Here is a 15,147-nt window from a genome sequence, read left to right as displayed (position 1 = left end):
TGGTCCAGGATTTATTGACACAGGTTGATCATACGCTGAATAATCCAACCACATTTTTGTTTGGAAGTGGAAAGAACTAATAGAAATTGCATTCATTGCAATGTGTAAAAAGAGTTGAGATACTGTCTTATAATTTTGCTGCATGTCATTGTGGGAAATATCATGTCTTGATTGGTGAATGTTCAGTTTGTGACTTTATTTGAAGCAGAAATAATATGTGAATGCTTCATTGAGTATAATTCCGTCTGGTAACTACGCACTTCGTCCGAGCACATTATCGCACGCGTCTTGCAAGCCATCTTAAATGACCCCTAAACCTGTCATTTGGCAACCTAAAAGCTGCTTTGCCCGGCTGGCAACAGGGAAAAAAAGTTAAGACTTTATTTGAAGCAGAAAAAAATACATATGTGAATGTTTCATTGAGTATAATTCTGACTGGTAACTACGCGCTTCGTCCGATCACAATATCGCGTCATGCAAGCCGTCTAAAATGACCACCTAAATTGTCATTTGGCAACCTAAAAAGCTGCCAAGGTTGCTCAAACTCATGGTAAGCACAGAGAATGAATGTAGCAGGTACGTCGGAGCTTGGGACGTCTCTTAGCGACTCGTAACGCTAACGGCAGGAACTCGGGAAGACTTGCTAACGGCAGGTAAGCTCGGGAAGACTCGTGAAGATTTTTCAACATGTTGAAAATTGCCCACGAGAGCCCCGAGTACCGACGAGCAGCCATTACCGTAAATCTCCGAGTTCGAATCAGGGCAAACTCGGGAGAACTCTTTGAATGAACTCGTACCGTGGGACAGGGCTTTAAGACTAACACAAACCAAGATCCACTCCATCCACCTGGCGCTCATTCCGTGAAACAACGAACTCGGTCTACAACGGTACTATGGTCCGCGGTACATAGAGCGACATGGTGGCGCAGCGGTTGAGTTGCTGCCGTACAGCGCCAGAGAACCGGGCTCAATCCTGACTATGGGTGCTGTCTGTACGTAAGGGAGTTTGTACATTCTCCCTGTGACAGCGTGGGCTTTCTCCGAGATCTTCTGTTTCCTCCTGTAAAGGAGTCAAGTCTGACACACTATAACTTTACTGAGTATTTAATAAAGGCACATTTTTTTTTTCATTTTTTTAATTTCAAAATAGACTTTATTCAGTTGATAAACATATACAATTCCTGAACCATTCAAACAAACAAAATTCATCCGACATTTTCGGAGACTATACAAATTTTTCCAGCACAATTGTTTTTTTTTACATTTGTCAAGTTTCACCAAACAGTCCCCCACCCGTGCCACTCTGTGGCCCCTGTCCAAGTAATAAATATATACAATGTGTACACAGTGTGAAAATTCCATCTGACATTTTCGTTTCCACCCACAAAAATGTCCCCCACCCGTGCCACCCTGGCGTGGGATACCTTCCCTTAATTTAATTTGAGGGGCGTCTCCACCATACCGTGCCCCCCATGTCCAGCAGCGGAAGGACCTTAGACTGTGGCCCTCCCCCACTGAGCCTTAGCACGTACCTCTGCAGTCTGCAGTGGGCCAGTCGGCAATGTTCTCTGACGGACATCTCGCTCTGCTGGGTGGTGAGCAACGCTCGGGCAGACCAAAGAGCGTCTTTCACCGAGTTGATGACCCTCCAGCAGCACTCGATGTCAGTCTCTGAATGTGTCCCTGGGAACAGTCCGTAAATCACAGAGTCCTCTGTGACGGAGCTGTTCGGGATAAATCGTTCCCGTTTTAATCGTTTTAACTTTACTGTGGATTTAATAAAGGCACATGTCAAACACGTCCCAGTACTGACTGCATCTAGTCTTCAGGCGTACTGGAACCAAGGGAGGAGCAAGGGGAAGATATTACAGTTATACTGAGATGACTGGGCGTGGTTAGTGGTATTGAGGTAGCTACATTATAGGTTGCATGCATAAACCACCTACACCTCCCACACTGCAAAGACGTACAGGTTTGTAGGTTAATTGGCTTGGTATAAATGCAAAACAAAATTGTCCCTAGTGTGTGTAGGGAGGTGTTAAAGTGCAGGGATCGCTGGTCAGTGCGGACTCGGTGGGACAAGCTCACCCCACAGCTGGGAGGATCTTAGCTGGTCAGGCAGAATCTGTGGAGGGAATGGACCCTTCTTCAGATGATGGAGTAGAGGGGCAGAAAGGTGGGAAAGAGAGGTGGGGGCTAGATAAAGCCTGGCAAGTGATAGGTGGCTACTGGTGAAGGGGGGGGGGGGGGGGGGGGTGGGTGTGATTGGAAGATGGGTGGAGTAAGTGACAATGGCTGGAGGTGAAAAGGGTTGGGCAGTGGTGTCGGTGTGGTCTCACAGCGCCTGAGACCTGGGTTCATTCCTGACTTTGGGTGCCATCTGTGTGGAGTTGCATTTTCTCCCTGTCACCGCATGGATCTCCTTCAGTTTCCTCCCACATCCCAAGATGTGTGGGTTTGTAGGTTAGAAGAAACAAGGAACTGCTGATTGTGATTTATAACAAGGATAAATACAAAATGTTGGAGTAACTCAGCAGGCCAGTCAGCATCAGGGAGAAAAAGAATGGGCGACATTTGGATCGGGATCCATTTTCAGTAAGTTAATTGGCCTCTATAAATTGTCCCTAGTGTGCAGGGACAATTCAATTCAATTCAATTCAACTTTAATGACATTGCACAAATACAAGTATGGGTACAACGAAATGCAGTTTAGCGTCAGTCCGTAGTAAAGTGCAATATAGAAATAAAAGTACAGAATAATCAAACAATGTAGACGGAGAGATTGGAGAAATCTATCGGGTGGCGCTCCGAGTTCAGCAATGTGATGGTATTGTTGTAGAAGCTGTTCCTCATCCTACTAGTACGTGACCTGAGGCTCCTGCACCACCTCCCTGGTGGGAGGAGGGCAAACAGTCCATGGTTGGGGTGTGAGGGGTCTTTGATGATCTTCCTGGCCCGTCTCAGACACCGTTTTCGGTGGAGGGCATCCATGGCAGGGAGCGGGGCACCGATGATGTACTGAACGGTTTTCACCACCCGTTGTAGTGCCTTCCTGTCCGCTACGGTGCAACTGCTGTACCATACCGTGAAGCAGGTGGTCAGGATGCTTTCGATGGTACAGCGGTAAAAGTTGGTCAGGATCTGGGGGGACAGGTGAGCTTTCTTGAGCCTCCTCAGGACGTAAAGGCGCTGCTGCGCCTTTTTGATCAGCTTGGAGGTGTTGAGGGACCAGGACAGATCCTCCAAGATGTGTACCCTGAGGAATTTGTAGTTGGAGACGCGCTCCACCTCAGTCCCGTTTATATGGATGGGGGTATGTCTGCCCCCTCTGATCTTCCTGAAGTCAACAATAATTTCCTTCGTCTTCTTGGAGTTGAGGACGAGGTTATTGTTGGCACACCAGGCTGCCAGGTGCTGGACCTCCTCCCTGTAGGCTGACTCGTTGTTGTCACTGATCAGTCCTACCACCGTGGTGTCGTTGGCAAACTTAATGATGGCGTTGGAGCCGTTCTTAGGGATGCAGTCATGGGTGAAGAGGGAGTAGAGGAGAGGGCTGAGCACACAGCCCTGAGGCACGCTGGTGTTCAGTGTTATAGTGGAGGAGGTGAGGTTGTTGACCCTAACAGACTGCAGTCTGTTGGTGAGGAAATCCAGTGTCCAATTGCAGAGGGAGGTGGAGATGCCAAGTCCGCTGAGTTTGGTGATCAAGCTGGCGGTGATGACAGTGTTAAAGGCGGAGCTGAAATCAATGAACAGCAACCTGATGTAGGTGTTATTGCTGTCCAGGTGGGTCAGGGCAGAGTGTAGGGCCGCCGATATGGCGTCCTCTGTAGACCTGTTGGTCCGGTAGGCATGAATGAACATATAACTACTGTGAATGGTGATCAATGGTCAGCATGACTCAGTGGGCCGATGGACCTGTTTCCATGGAGTATCTCTAAACCAAACATTTATCTATTAATTTAATGTTTTGATATTTTGCTATTAATATTGTAATCTATGAATGCTGTATTCCAGGCCTGCAATGGTGCAGCAGGTAAGAATGTCATTGTTCTGTTGTCAATTCATATGACAATTAAACATTCTTGACTCTTAGAAGAAATGAAATCTCTGAAGAAGGCTCCTGACCTGAAATGTTACCTATTCATGATCTCCACCAATGCTGCCTGGCCCACTGAGTTACTCCAGCACTTTGTGCTAACTTCGGTTCAAAGCAGCATCTGCAATTCCTTCCTACACCGACGTTCACAGCGTTGCCGCGCGGTCCTCTGGGAGTTGTAGTCCACCGCACTGCGGGTTAACCTGGGGATACAGGGCCGCGCGGTCCTCTGGGAGTTGTAGTTCTTCGCCCTGCGGGTTAACCTGGGAATCGAGGGCCGCACGGTCCTCTGGGAGTTGTAGTTCACCGCCCTGCGGGTTAACCTGGGAATCGAGGGCCGCACGGTCCTCTGGGAGTTGTAGTTCACCGCCCTGCGGGTTAACCTGGGAATAGAGGGCCGCACGGTCCTCTGGGAGTTGTAGTTCTTCGCCCTGCAAGTGAACCTGGGAATACAGGGCCGCGCGGTCCTCTGGGAGTTGTAGTTCACCGCCCTGCGGGTGAACATGGCAATACAGGGCCGCGCGGCCCTCTGGGAGTTGTAGTCCCTCAATGTGGGTTAGCCTGGGAATACGAGGCAGTTGGACTACACATCCCAGCGGGCAGCGCGGGCGCCTGCGCACTGGCGTCCCCCAGGGTTGATATATATAGACGTCAGCAGCTCCGCGCCCCGTCTTGTCCTTGGCCGCGTCTCATTCCGCCATGTTGGGAGCTGTTGCCCGGTGCAGCCGGAGCGCACTGCAGGCCCTGCGGCCCGGCCACCCCCTCCCTGCTGCCGCCGCCGGCCTACACTCGCGTACGTACCGCACCTCACCGCGCTACCCACGACTCGCTACCCACGGCGGGCAGGCGGGCGCGGACTGTGCGGCCTCGGGAATCGGGCTCCGGCCGGGCCGGGGAGCGGGTGGGACGCCCGGGTCACCGCCATCCCCCCCGCCCGGGCCGGACCAGGCCGCAGCCGACGGGAGCTCCGCGGGTAGGGCCCAGGCCCGGGCCTCGGTGCAGCTGCTGGAGGAGGAGGGAGGAGGCGCGGTGACTTTGACCTCTGCCCGTCCTCGGCTCCGAGGCCTGGAGCGGTGGAGGCCGCAGCCCCGGCCTCTCCTCTTCCCTTACTCAGCCAGCAGTCGCTGTGTGCCGGGGCCGGGCCGGGCTTCTCTGCCGTCCCCATGCTCGGGCCTCTCACCTTAGGAGCCCGGCCGGGTCCGCTGCTGCCAACAGATTGTGACCTCAACCTCACAGTTCGACCTCTTGTCCACAAACATTTGCTAGTGATCAGATCTGACCGGTATTTTTCGTACTGTGTGTGTGTGTGGCATTTGCAGTACAATCTTCGCTTGACTGGTAAATTGTGGAAAGTAAATCCTAAATTTTATGAGGTAACTTCCCCATAACAACCGGATAGAAACCCAGAATAAAATTAACTGTCGGCCAAAGAGCAAGCAGTATCTGCATAATCGTGAATGCACAGGACGCCATTTGGCCCTCAGTATGTGCCAGGTCTTTATTATTGCTGTTAGCCCCGTTCTCCTGCTCCAGAAACCATTCCATTAGTTGCTTTTTGGGTGAAGTGCAAGAGTGGGCCCATCTTTCTGAATTTGTAGTCGGCAGGGCAGTACTCTGCATATCGTGCCTTTGCAGAAGGTCATGGGTTTTAACAGGCAAACAGAACAGAGCTTTAGGCTGGAAGGTATTTTACAGTCGGGAGGAAATTGGGTAATGAACTATTTTTGATGTGCATTATTGGGCTGTGGACACTTTCAAAATAAGAAAGTGAGACTTGACTGTCGAGGTGACAAAGATATTGGACAAAAAGGATGGGGGAATGGCCATCCTTTTAGCCAGCGAGGCTGACAAGTTTTTTTTAAATTCAGCAAGTTGCTGATTATCTGGCATCCTTTGGCATTTAGCGTTAGTAGATGGGAAGATATTCCAGACCTGGATGTGTGGGAAGGAACTGCATATGCTGGTTTCAACCGAAGATGGCCTCAAAAAATTGCAGTAACTCAGCGGGTCAGACAGCATCTGGAGAAAACGAGTAGGTGACATTTCAGTCAAGAACTTGGTTATTGCTTCTATTAATACCCAGACATTTATTTCTATTTTTTGTTAACACTATATTGCAATTTTCCAGTGAGTTGAAAGGGAGGGGTGTATAGACAAGCGCTCTAGGATTTGTCTGCTTTTGACCCCTTTTACACAGGCATATGGATATGCAAGAAATGGAGGGATGTTAGTCATGTGCTGGCCGAGGGGATTAGTTTGACTTGGCATATGTTTTGCTGTGGACATTGTAGGCCAAAGGGCCTATTCTTGTGTGGTACTGCCCTATGTATGATGTAGTTCAAGGTTTGGTTCATGTGGCTATCTGCAGTTTTATAAAATGTGGAATGATTGCTAAGCCTGGTGTTTTGCATTTTATTATCCACTACAGGACGAAACTATGTCGCTCAAGCAAATCCATCCGCCAAGCCAGGCCTGCCGAAGGGGCGGATTGTTGCAGTTATTGGAGCGGTTGTGGATGTCAAGTTTGATGAAGGGCTTCCCCCAATCCTGAACGCTCTGGATGTGTTGGGTCGCGAGACCAGGCTGGTGCTGGAAGTGGCCCAGCATCTTGGTGAGCATGGCTTGGTTTAAACTATTCATGTTGGAACTCAGTGAGGAGAGATCATTGACTTTCGTTCTTCTGAAATGTCTGAAGACAAATTACTATCTGAGAGAAAACCATATAGAATCAAATCAGATTTTCCCTATGTTGTGACTAACAGACTTCACTCTCTGTAGGTGAGAGCACAGTGCGGACAATCGCTATGGATGGCACTGAGGGGTTGGTGCGTGGGCAACAGGTTCTCGACACGGGCGCGCCCATCAGGATTCCAGTCGGGCCAGAAACTCTCGGCCGAATTATGAATGTCATTGGTGCTCCCATTGATGAGAGGGGGCCAATCAACACAAAGCAGTAAGTAGGCTTATGCTGGTGTATGTGCTTGTGAATGTCTCTGGCTTTGTCCTTTAATTTCAATTTAGATTTGTGTGAATCCAGGTGTAGAACATATATTAATGCATGTTTTTTGTTAAAGATGGACTAACTACTACAAGAACCAAAGCTGAACCCAATTTTGAATTTTAACTTTGCATGCCAGAAATTGTCCTTGTCTACTCACTGAACATCTGAGTCTGCCTTAGAGCTAGTGAATAACTCACTTTGATTACTGGCATTAAATTGAACATTAAATTGTCCCAAGTGATTGAGTAAATTGCGCTGGTGCCTTGTTCTGTATTTTGGGTTTCACTTGTTTTGTGAAGCCAGGTTTAAAACTTGTTCATTGTCTGTTATCATTCCCCACAATGGCTGACTACACTAAAATGAAATCTGAAATCTAGTTATAGTACAAAAGTTAATTGCCCAAGAAACAACATGAAAGATAAGTGCAAGTGACTGGATGTTTTTCATTTGGAATAATTGTGTTAATCCATCCACTGGTTTATATTAAAGATTGACATAAAGGTTTGGAGTAACTCAGCTGGTCTGGAGCATCTGGTGAACGTGATAGGTGACGTTTAGGGTCGGTACCCTTCAGTCTGCTTATCAAATCACCTGTGTTCACCTATTGCCAGTCATGCTCTGCTCTTCTTTTCTCTTCTCCCTTCCCCACATCAGTCTGAAAAGGGTTCTGACCTGAATCGTCACCAGTCCATGTTCTCCAGGGATGCTGAGTTACTCTGGCATTTTGTGTCTATCTTTGGTATAAACCGGCATTTGCATTTCCTTGCTCTCACTCGTTTATATTGGTGTGTATTCTGTTTATAATTCAGTGGATGGGTTTCATAGACATTTTTGACTCCTAGATATGCTGCAATTCATGCTGAAGCTCCTGAATTTGTGGAGATGAGTGTTGAGCAGGAGATCTTGGTGACTGGCATCAAAGTTGTGGACCTGTTGGCTCCCTATGCCAAAGGTGGAAAAATTGGTAAGTATGGTCTGAAAATGTAGCCTCACTTTTGGGCTCAATTTTTACGTTTTAAAAATGTTGGCGTCTTCTCCAAACCTGCAATCCCCTGAAATCTGTGCCCTTCCTTTGCATGGCCTTTGGATCACCCTTGTTTCTAGTCATTTTTTATTTACTACGTTCAACTCCAAGTTCTGGAGTTCCATTCAAACTCTTGCTGTTACCCAGCTGGTGTAATATCTCGTGCTCTGGAAAGGTTTATTTCTGAGAAGCTTTTTGTTATTTTGGTCTGCTAATTTTTTTAATTGACCTAATTACTATTTAAACATTGCATACAGGATGCAAGGAGTTACTAGCATGTATGTGCGTATAACTAAACACATTAAGTGAAATGATGATAGCTCTGTTTCTTGTTTGCATTAGCACTCTGGGTCAGCAATAATAAGTGTGCCTGGAGTATTAATCCATAGGATTTAGGAACCCAGTTAATTACATTGGAACAAATAATCTTAGTTTATTTTGGATTTATAAGGCTTCATAATTTAAAATGAACCTAGACAAGTAATATAACTTGTATTTTGCTGCAAATGGTATGGGTGAAAGATGATCAACAATATAAAAACGCATCTCCTTCCGTCTATTTGAAAATCTCCCTCCTGCTCTCCTTGCTTATTTCTGTTCCTCGCTATCTCTTTTCCCTTTTTATTTCCACACGCTACACTTCATTATTCTTTACTATCTCTTTATTTCTTATTTCTCTCTTTAAAAAAAATAAAAAATGAAGTTGTACAGAGAATGTATTATGTTAACATATATTTGGCACCTGTAAAAAGGTACCACTGTATTGTACTTCTAATTAAATAAATAAAGTAATGTGACTTGTATTTTGCTGCAAAAAATAAGTGTAGTCTTGGGCCTACCACTGTCCCTCCCTAGGTCTCTTTGGCGGTGCTGGTGTCGGGAAGACCGTACTGATCATGGAACTCATTAACAACGTGGCCAAAGCCCATGGTGGTTACTCTGTGTTTGCTGGAGTGGGGGAACGTACCCGTGAAGGAAACGATTTGTACCATGAAATGATTGAGTCCGGTGTCATCAATCTGAAGGACGCGACGTCCAAGGTAATCCGATTCACAGTTGTACTAACCTGTTGAGTCATAACCGTCCTTTGCTTTCAGGCTTCCTGCATGGGTATCAAAATGGAGATGTCTACCAGAGCTTTATGGATACCCAAAAACTAAGTGCTGCTGAAAAATCTTAAAAAATGTAGGGCCTTCTGGAAATACAGTTAGTGCAGCTCGTGTGAAGTTGAAAATGTTTAATGTCTCATCAAAATTGAATACTTGAGATATGTTAAAACCTGATGTGTGGAAAGTACTATGAACGTGTGGAGGTAAGTGTATTAAAATAGTGCAAGGAAGAAGAGGGTTTAAAGTGAGGCAAATAGCATAAATAACTGGAAACTTTGAGATGTTCCTTGCCCTTCTGAATTGGATCTGAACGTTATTAAGAGATGGGGGAAATAGAGTGGCTAGTGGGGTAGAGATTAAAGTCATGCTTTTACCATTAATATAGATGCTCTTAAATTAAGGAACGATAGGAGCTATTTCTAAGTACAAGTGACACCATAGTTCCAGTAACAGAAGAAGACCCTTATGGAATTCATAAATCACCACCAAATACATCAGAGCGTTGGAATGAAAATTTGCTCTAAATTTGTGGAGAAAAAGCAAAACTACAGCACTTTAACTTCTAGCATTTCATGACGCATGCACAGATAGGGCTTGTGTTATGGACGTGTAGGGTTGAACTTGAGATTAAAGGAATATGGGTCGAGGCTACATGATACAAGGAAGATAATGATGTATTAGTTAGCAAGAGATGAGGTGGGGGCTCGTGTTGAATATTGTTTTGCTGAATGACCAGAACCGTAACAGAGTACAAACTTACCGTAAAATCTTGTGGTTTTGATTTATTTGATAGTCATGCAAGTCTGTGCCTCACTTTTCCTCTTCCCATTAGGTAGCGCTGGTGTACGGGCAGATGAACGAGCCGCCTGGTGCCCGTGCTAGAGTGGCACTGTCTGGGCTAACAGTGGCTGAATATTTCCGTGATCAGGAAGGTCAGGATGTGTTGTTGTTCATTGACAACATCTTTAGGTTTACTCAGGCCGGTTCAGAGGTAAGCCTGCTACTAGTCGCTAGCAAGAGATGTTTTATTGTAACATACTTTACAGCTTTTGAGTGGTGTTTGAGCAAGTAGTACCATGTTCTCTTGTGCTGTGTAGGTATCTGCTCTGCTTGGACGTATTCCTTCTGCTGTCGGCTATCAGCCAACTCTGGCGACTGACATGGGTACCATGCAAGAACGGATCACCACCACAAAGAAAGGGTCGATCACATCAGTGCAGGTAGCTATAAAACCAGTGAACACCTGATCTATCTCATCAATTCCCCATGATGATGGAAAATTGACTTTCGTTCTCCTGAGCATAATGAAGCAAAATATAACTAATCTGAGGTGGTTTTGTAGATACCAGGACTTTTTTTTCCCCTCCAGTAAATTAAGCTTCATACTGTTAAGCTGTTGTGTTCTTGCAGGCTATCTATGTGCCAGCTGATGACTTGACTGACCCTGCCCCTGCTACAACCTTTGCCCACTTGGATGCCACAACTGTGCTGTCACGTGCGATTGCTGAACTGGGAATTTACCCAGCTGTGGACCCTCTGGATTCGACTTCACGTATCATGGATCCCAACATTGTAGGAAATGAACACTATGAAGTGGCTCGTGGAGTGCAGAAAATCCTGCAGGTTAGTGTCCTTTTCTCTGAAGAAACAATTTAAATTTTACTGGTAATATTGTCCAGTTTGATATTGGAGTTTAGATCTGGTTAAATGGGCTGAAAACTGCTAGAGGAACATGACCAGGCAGCATCTGTAAAGGGAAATGGACAGATGATTTTGCATTGGGACCCTTGAAGCTGACGAAGGGTGCCTGCAACTCATGAGTTCCACCAGCAGTTTGTTTTTGTTTGATCTAGCATCTGCTGTCTCTTATCTCTAGTTGGGTCAGATTAATTTGAAACGGTCATGGAAGTATTGGTTTCGTCTGATATTTGAGTGACAAAGAATATTTGATCAGTGGAAAGTAAGGAGACAAGGCAGATTAATGGCACCTTTTGAGGAATATAGTAGGTGATAATTTAAGAAATTAGATGGGGGAAGCGGCCTGGAAATATCCTTGGCAAATAAAGTTGGAGAGAATGCCAGGGCATTCAGTTTCCGGAGCAAGATTGGGTCCTTTCCAGCACTGAAGGGTGACTGGTCCTACAATAATTTTTCTCAACTTCAGACATGAAAAATAGTCGCGCAGCGGTAGAGTTGCTGCCATACAGCATCAGAGACGTGGGTTCGATCCTGACTACAGGTGCTGCCTGTGAGGAGTTTGTACGTTCTCCCTGTGTCCTGCGTGGGTGATCCCAAGACGCTCCGGTTTCTCCCACACTCCAAAGACGTACAGGTTTGTAGGCTAATTGGCTTGGTAAAATTGTAAATTGTCCCTAATGTGTGTAAGATAGTCTTAATGTGCGGGATCGTTGTTCGGCGCGCATTCAATGGGCCGAATGGCCTGTCTCCACACTGTATTTCCAAACTATACTAAAGTGATATGGAAAGTAGAAAATTCAGGGGGGGGGGTGCAGGGATAATTTGAAGCAGAGCAATTTCTTATGTCTTAGTTGTGCTGGTAATCCCCAAGAGCGGGTGAGGTCTATTCCTGGTGGATGTGAGAAACAAGGGAGGGGGTAGCAGGGTCTGTGACAGATTTATGCATCTGTGTTAGCTACGTTGTGGAGCTGTAGGACTGGACAGACAGCAAGGTAGGGAATGCCTTGTGACTAACTGGTGTAAAAAGCTGTCAAAGCTGGATCTCAACCTAACCTAATATTCCACTTTTTTGTGTTTGAGATGTAAAAAGAGATGACATTAATTTAGCTGCATTGGTAATGCCAAACGTAGAATCTCCCTTTGATTTTAAGTGTCACTAAGAAACATTCTTGAATTAATGTTGCATATTTTATTTCTCCAGTAATGGTATTTGACGAGGGCTGTGTTAGATGGCATGATTAGTTCAACACTTAGAATAGAATAGAATGCAATTTATTGTCATTCAAACCTAGGTTTGAACGAAATATCATTTCTACAGTTTACACACAATCCAAGACCCACACTTAACACAGTTTTACATAAACATCCATCACAGTGAGTCTCCAACATCTCCTCACTGTGATGGAAGGCAAAGTCTTTATCTCTTCCCTTTGTTCCCTCTCCCGTGGTCCAGCAGTCCAACTGCAGTGTCGAGGCGAACTGGGGCTCCGATGTTAAAGCCCCCGGCAGGCGATGGTAAGTCCTGAGGCCGTTTAAGCCACGCCAGGCGATTTTAGGCCCTGGCTCCAAGTCCTTAAACCCGCGATTCCAGCGGGAGGAGTCGCCGTTGCGGGAGCTCGGAAAAACGGTCTCCCACCAGGGACCTGCGTGCTCCCGATGTTCCTGTCCACCGGGTCTGCGGCCGGTGCCTCCGAACTCCAAAAGTCGGGTCGTAGCCGCACACCACCACAGCTCTTCCCGCTACGAAGTTGGCCAGTTCCGCAGGCTCTGCAACTGAAGCCCTCAGGTTAGTCCCGGCCGGAGGTCGCCGCCGGCTCCACGATGTTAGGCCCGACGACATCCGAGACCCGACAGCGAACAGTCGGGTCCCCGCACAGGGAAGAGATTCAAACGGTTTCCCCACAGCCCCCCACCCACCACCCCCCACATATACACAGCTAAAAATAAAAATAAAAACTGACTCAAAGACATACATTTAACGAGACAAAAATAAAAAAAGACAGACGACTGTAGTCGAGCCGCTGCCATTAGGCACCGCCACTAACCACTTCTGTTAAGGTCTTAAAATTTCTTATGATAGTTAATTCCTAGCCTGCATGCAATAACTTATTGTATTGTATTGTATTCAAATTAATTGTCATTGTCTCAATTTGAGACAACGAAATGAATTTCCCTTACAGGCAGTATCATTAAAAAATCACAAAGAAATAATAAAAATAAATAATAAATAAATAATAAAACATATTAAAAATAAAATTGAAATTGAATTAAAATGTAAAAAAAGCACAAACACAGAAAGTCCACGACACAACATAACATAAATGGCACCAAGGTGAGGAAGGCACCATAGTCCAGCCAGCCTCCCCTCCGTGTTCATCCGTGGACGGGGCCTTCCGAGCAATCCCGACGGTGAGCATCCTCCTCCTCCTCAGCAGCCCGGACCTTCTGATCAGCCGCCTCCCGCTGCCGGAGTCTGCAGCTCCCGAGTCCACAGGCCGAGCTGGGCAGAGTCGCAGGACCCCGCGCTGTCCATCAGCGCCGCCCGCGTTGGGAGCTCCGCAAACCGCAGCTCCAGGATGTTGGTGCAGCAGGTCCAGCACTCCGGGCTCCAGACGGCGACCCCCGGTAAGGCATCGCCAGCCCCGCGATGTTTCAGCGCTGTCCCGCCGCTGCTGGAGCTCCGGTCGATCCCGGCAGGAAAGGCCGCGCCAATCCAGGTAGGTAGGCCGCTGTGGGGGGAGGGGGGGGAGCGAGGACGCGACTCGAATAATAGTCGCGTCCTCACCAGGAAGCGGCAGCGGCTGAAGGACGGTATCCCCCGCACCGTGCCCTCTTCCCCCACATAAAGACACCAAAAAACCACAAAAAAACACACTTTTACATAACTAAATAAACAAAAAAACAAAAAGATACCGGGCTGTAGGTGGAGGCTGCTGGCACCAGCGCCACTGGAAGTACAATCTTTAGTACAAGTACTTAGTGAGATGCATTAATCAGAATTTACCTACAGAGATCAGAAGCTGATGGGTAAACAATAATCCCCCCCTTCAAACCAATTTTTCATCAATCAGACATATGTTGTGTTTTATTCTACCTGATCTGACTATTTGCAGCATTAATTTTACTTCTGTGGTTACTTCTGTACTTTAGTTCTTCCTCATTAAAGTGATAGTACGGTGTTTATTTCCTTGACATGAAGTAAACTAAAAGCAGTATTTGTTTATCTTCAGGACTACAAGTCTCTGCAGGATATCATTGCCATCCTGGGCATGGATGAGCTGTCTGAGGAAGACAGGTTGACTGTGGCTCGTGCTCGTAAGATCCAGCGTTTCCTTTCTCAGCCTTTCCAGGTTGCTGAGGTGTTCACTGGACATCTGGGGAAACTTGTGCCCCTCAAAGAGACCATCAAGGGATTTCAGGATATCCTGAAAGGTAACCACTTTGCTTGTTTGAATTACATTTTTAGTTGTTTGCCTCATTACTGTGTGGTGTAAATACTTGTTACGAGCTTTCCTTTTCACACTTTGCTTCGCCCATTTGCAGGTGAATATGATAATTTGCCCGAACAATCCTTCTACATGGTTGGACCTATTGAAGAAGCAGTTGCCAAGGCACAGAAGTTGGCTGAGGAACACTCGTAATGCTGTAACAATCATCTGGCTTTATTGTAACTTGTATGGAATGTCTTCAGATGTATTGTCTTCATAACATAGATTCAAAAGCTATTTAATGTTTCTACATCGGAAGAATAATAAAATTGTTCTGTCTGAATCTGAAATACATGTCTGAAGGAGTCATCATAAAAAGATAGTGATCACAGCACATGACCAAAATAAACTTATCAGCTGTAATACTTTTGTTATGGAACTTCTGTTGGCAAGTAAATTTAGCAGGTAGAAGCTTACTGGTTTTGAATGCTTTCATTTTGGCCAATTCTGACCTGAAAATAAACAGATTATTTTGAACAAAAATCCAAATTGCATAGAATCTCCATTAGATAAGCTGCATTCTGATTCTTACGGAAGTGCATGACCTCGCACTTGGGTGAACAAGAGGGGCTAAATATGTACAAATGCCTTGGCCTGGGTGATTTACTTCCTTGAATCCTACATAGTGGCTATTAAGGTAGTAGATCACCTTAAAAACCCTTAGATTCTGGAGATGTGTCTGGGAATTGTAAGAGTGAGTTTTATAAAAAAAAATGGGGGGCTATATT

The 15,147-nt window shown here is 46.1% G+C and overlaps 1 protein-coding gene and 1 non-coding gene across 2 annotated transcripts; both read left to right on the top strand.

Annotated features, from left to right (window-relative positions):
• Positions 1–4,734: 4,734 nt before the first annotated feature.
• On the top strand, positions 4,735–14,782 carry atp5f1b (ATP synthase F1 subunit beta). The gene is made up of 10 exons (XM_055637706.1): positions 4,735–4,892; positions 6,528–6,710; positions 6,878–7,052; positions 7,943–8,064; positions 8,980–9,164; positions 10,066–10,224; positions 10,331–10,453; positions 10,644–10,856; positions 14,162–14,363; positions 14,475–14,782. The coding sequence occupies exons 1-10, from the start codon at positions 4,799–4,801 to the stop codon at positions 14,570–14,572; spliced, it is 1,554 nt and encodes a 517-aa protein (XP_055493681.1). The 5' UTR covers positions 4,735–4,798; the 3' UTR covers positions 14,573–14,782.
• LOC129699186 (small nucleolar RNA SNORD59) lies at positions 10,495–10,567 on the top strand. The gene has a single exon (XR_008723798.1). It is a non-coding gene; the product is annotated as a small nucleolar RNA SNORD59 (small nucleolar RNA).
• Positions 14,783–15,147: the final 365 nt, after the last annotated feature.

The sequence above is a fragment of the Leucoraja erinacea genome, chromosome 7 (assembly GCF_028641065.1).
Source record: "Leucoraja erinacea ecotype New England chromosome 7, Leri_hhj_1, whole genome shotgun sequence".
Classification (NCBI taxonomy): domain Eukaryota; kingdom Metazoa; phylum Chordata; class Chondrichthyes; order Rajiformes; family Rajidae; genus Leucoraja; species Leucoraja erinaceus.
The sequence above is the reverse complement of the archived record's forward strand: the minus strand, read 5'-3'. Positions and strand labels throughout refer to the sequence as shown.

What these genes read in the sequence shown, in the direction of transcription:
- atp5f1b (XM_055637706.1), top strand. Translation starts at nt 4,799, where the DNA reads ATGTTGGGAGCTGTTGCCCGGTGCAGCCGGAGCGCACTGCAGGCCCTG. An exon ending in GGAAGTGGCCCAGCATCTTG is followed by an intron (nt 6,711 to 6,877) that starts GTGAGCATGGCT and finishes CACTCTCTGTAG; the next exon opens with GTGAGAGCACAGTGCGGACA. An exon ending in GGGCCAATCAACACAAAGCA is followed by an intron (nt 7,053 to 7,942) that starts GTAAGTAGGCTT and finishes TTTGACTCCTAG; the next exon opens with ATATGCTGCAATTCATGCTG.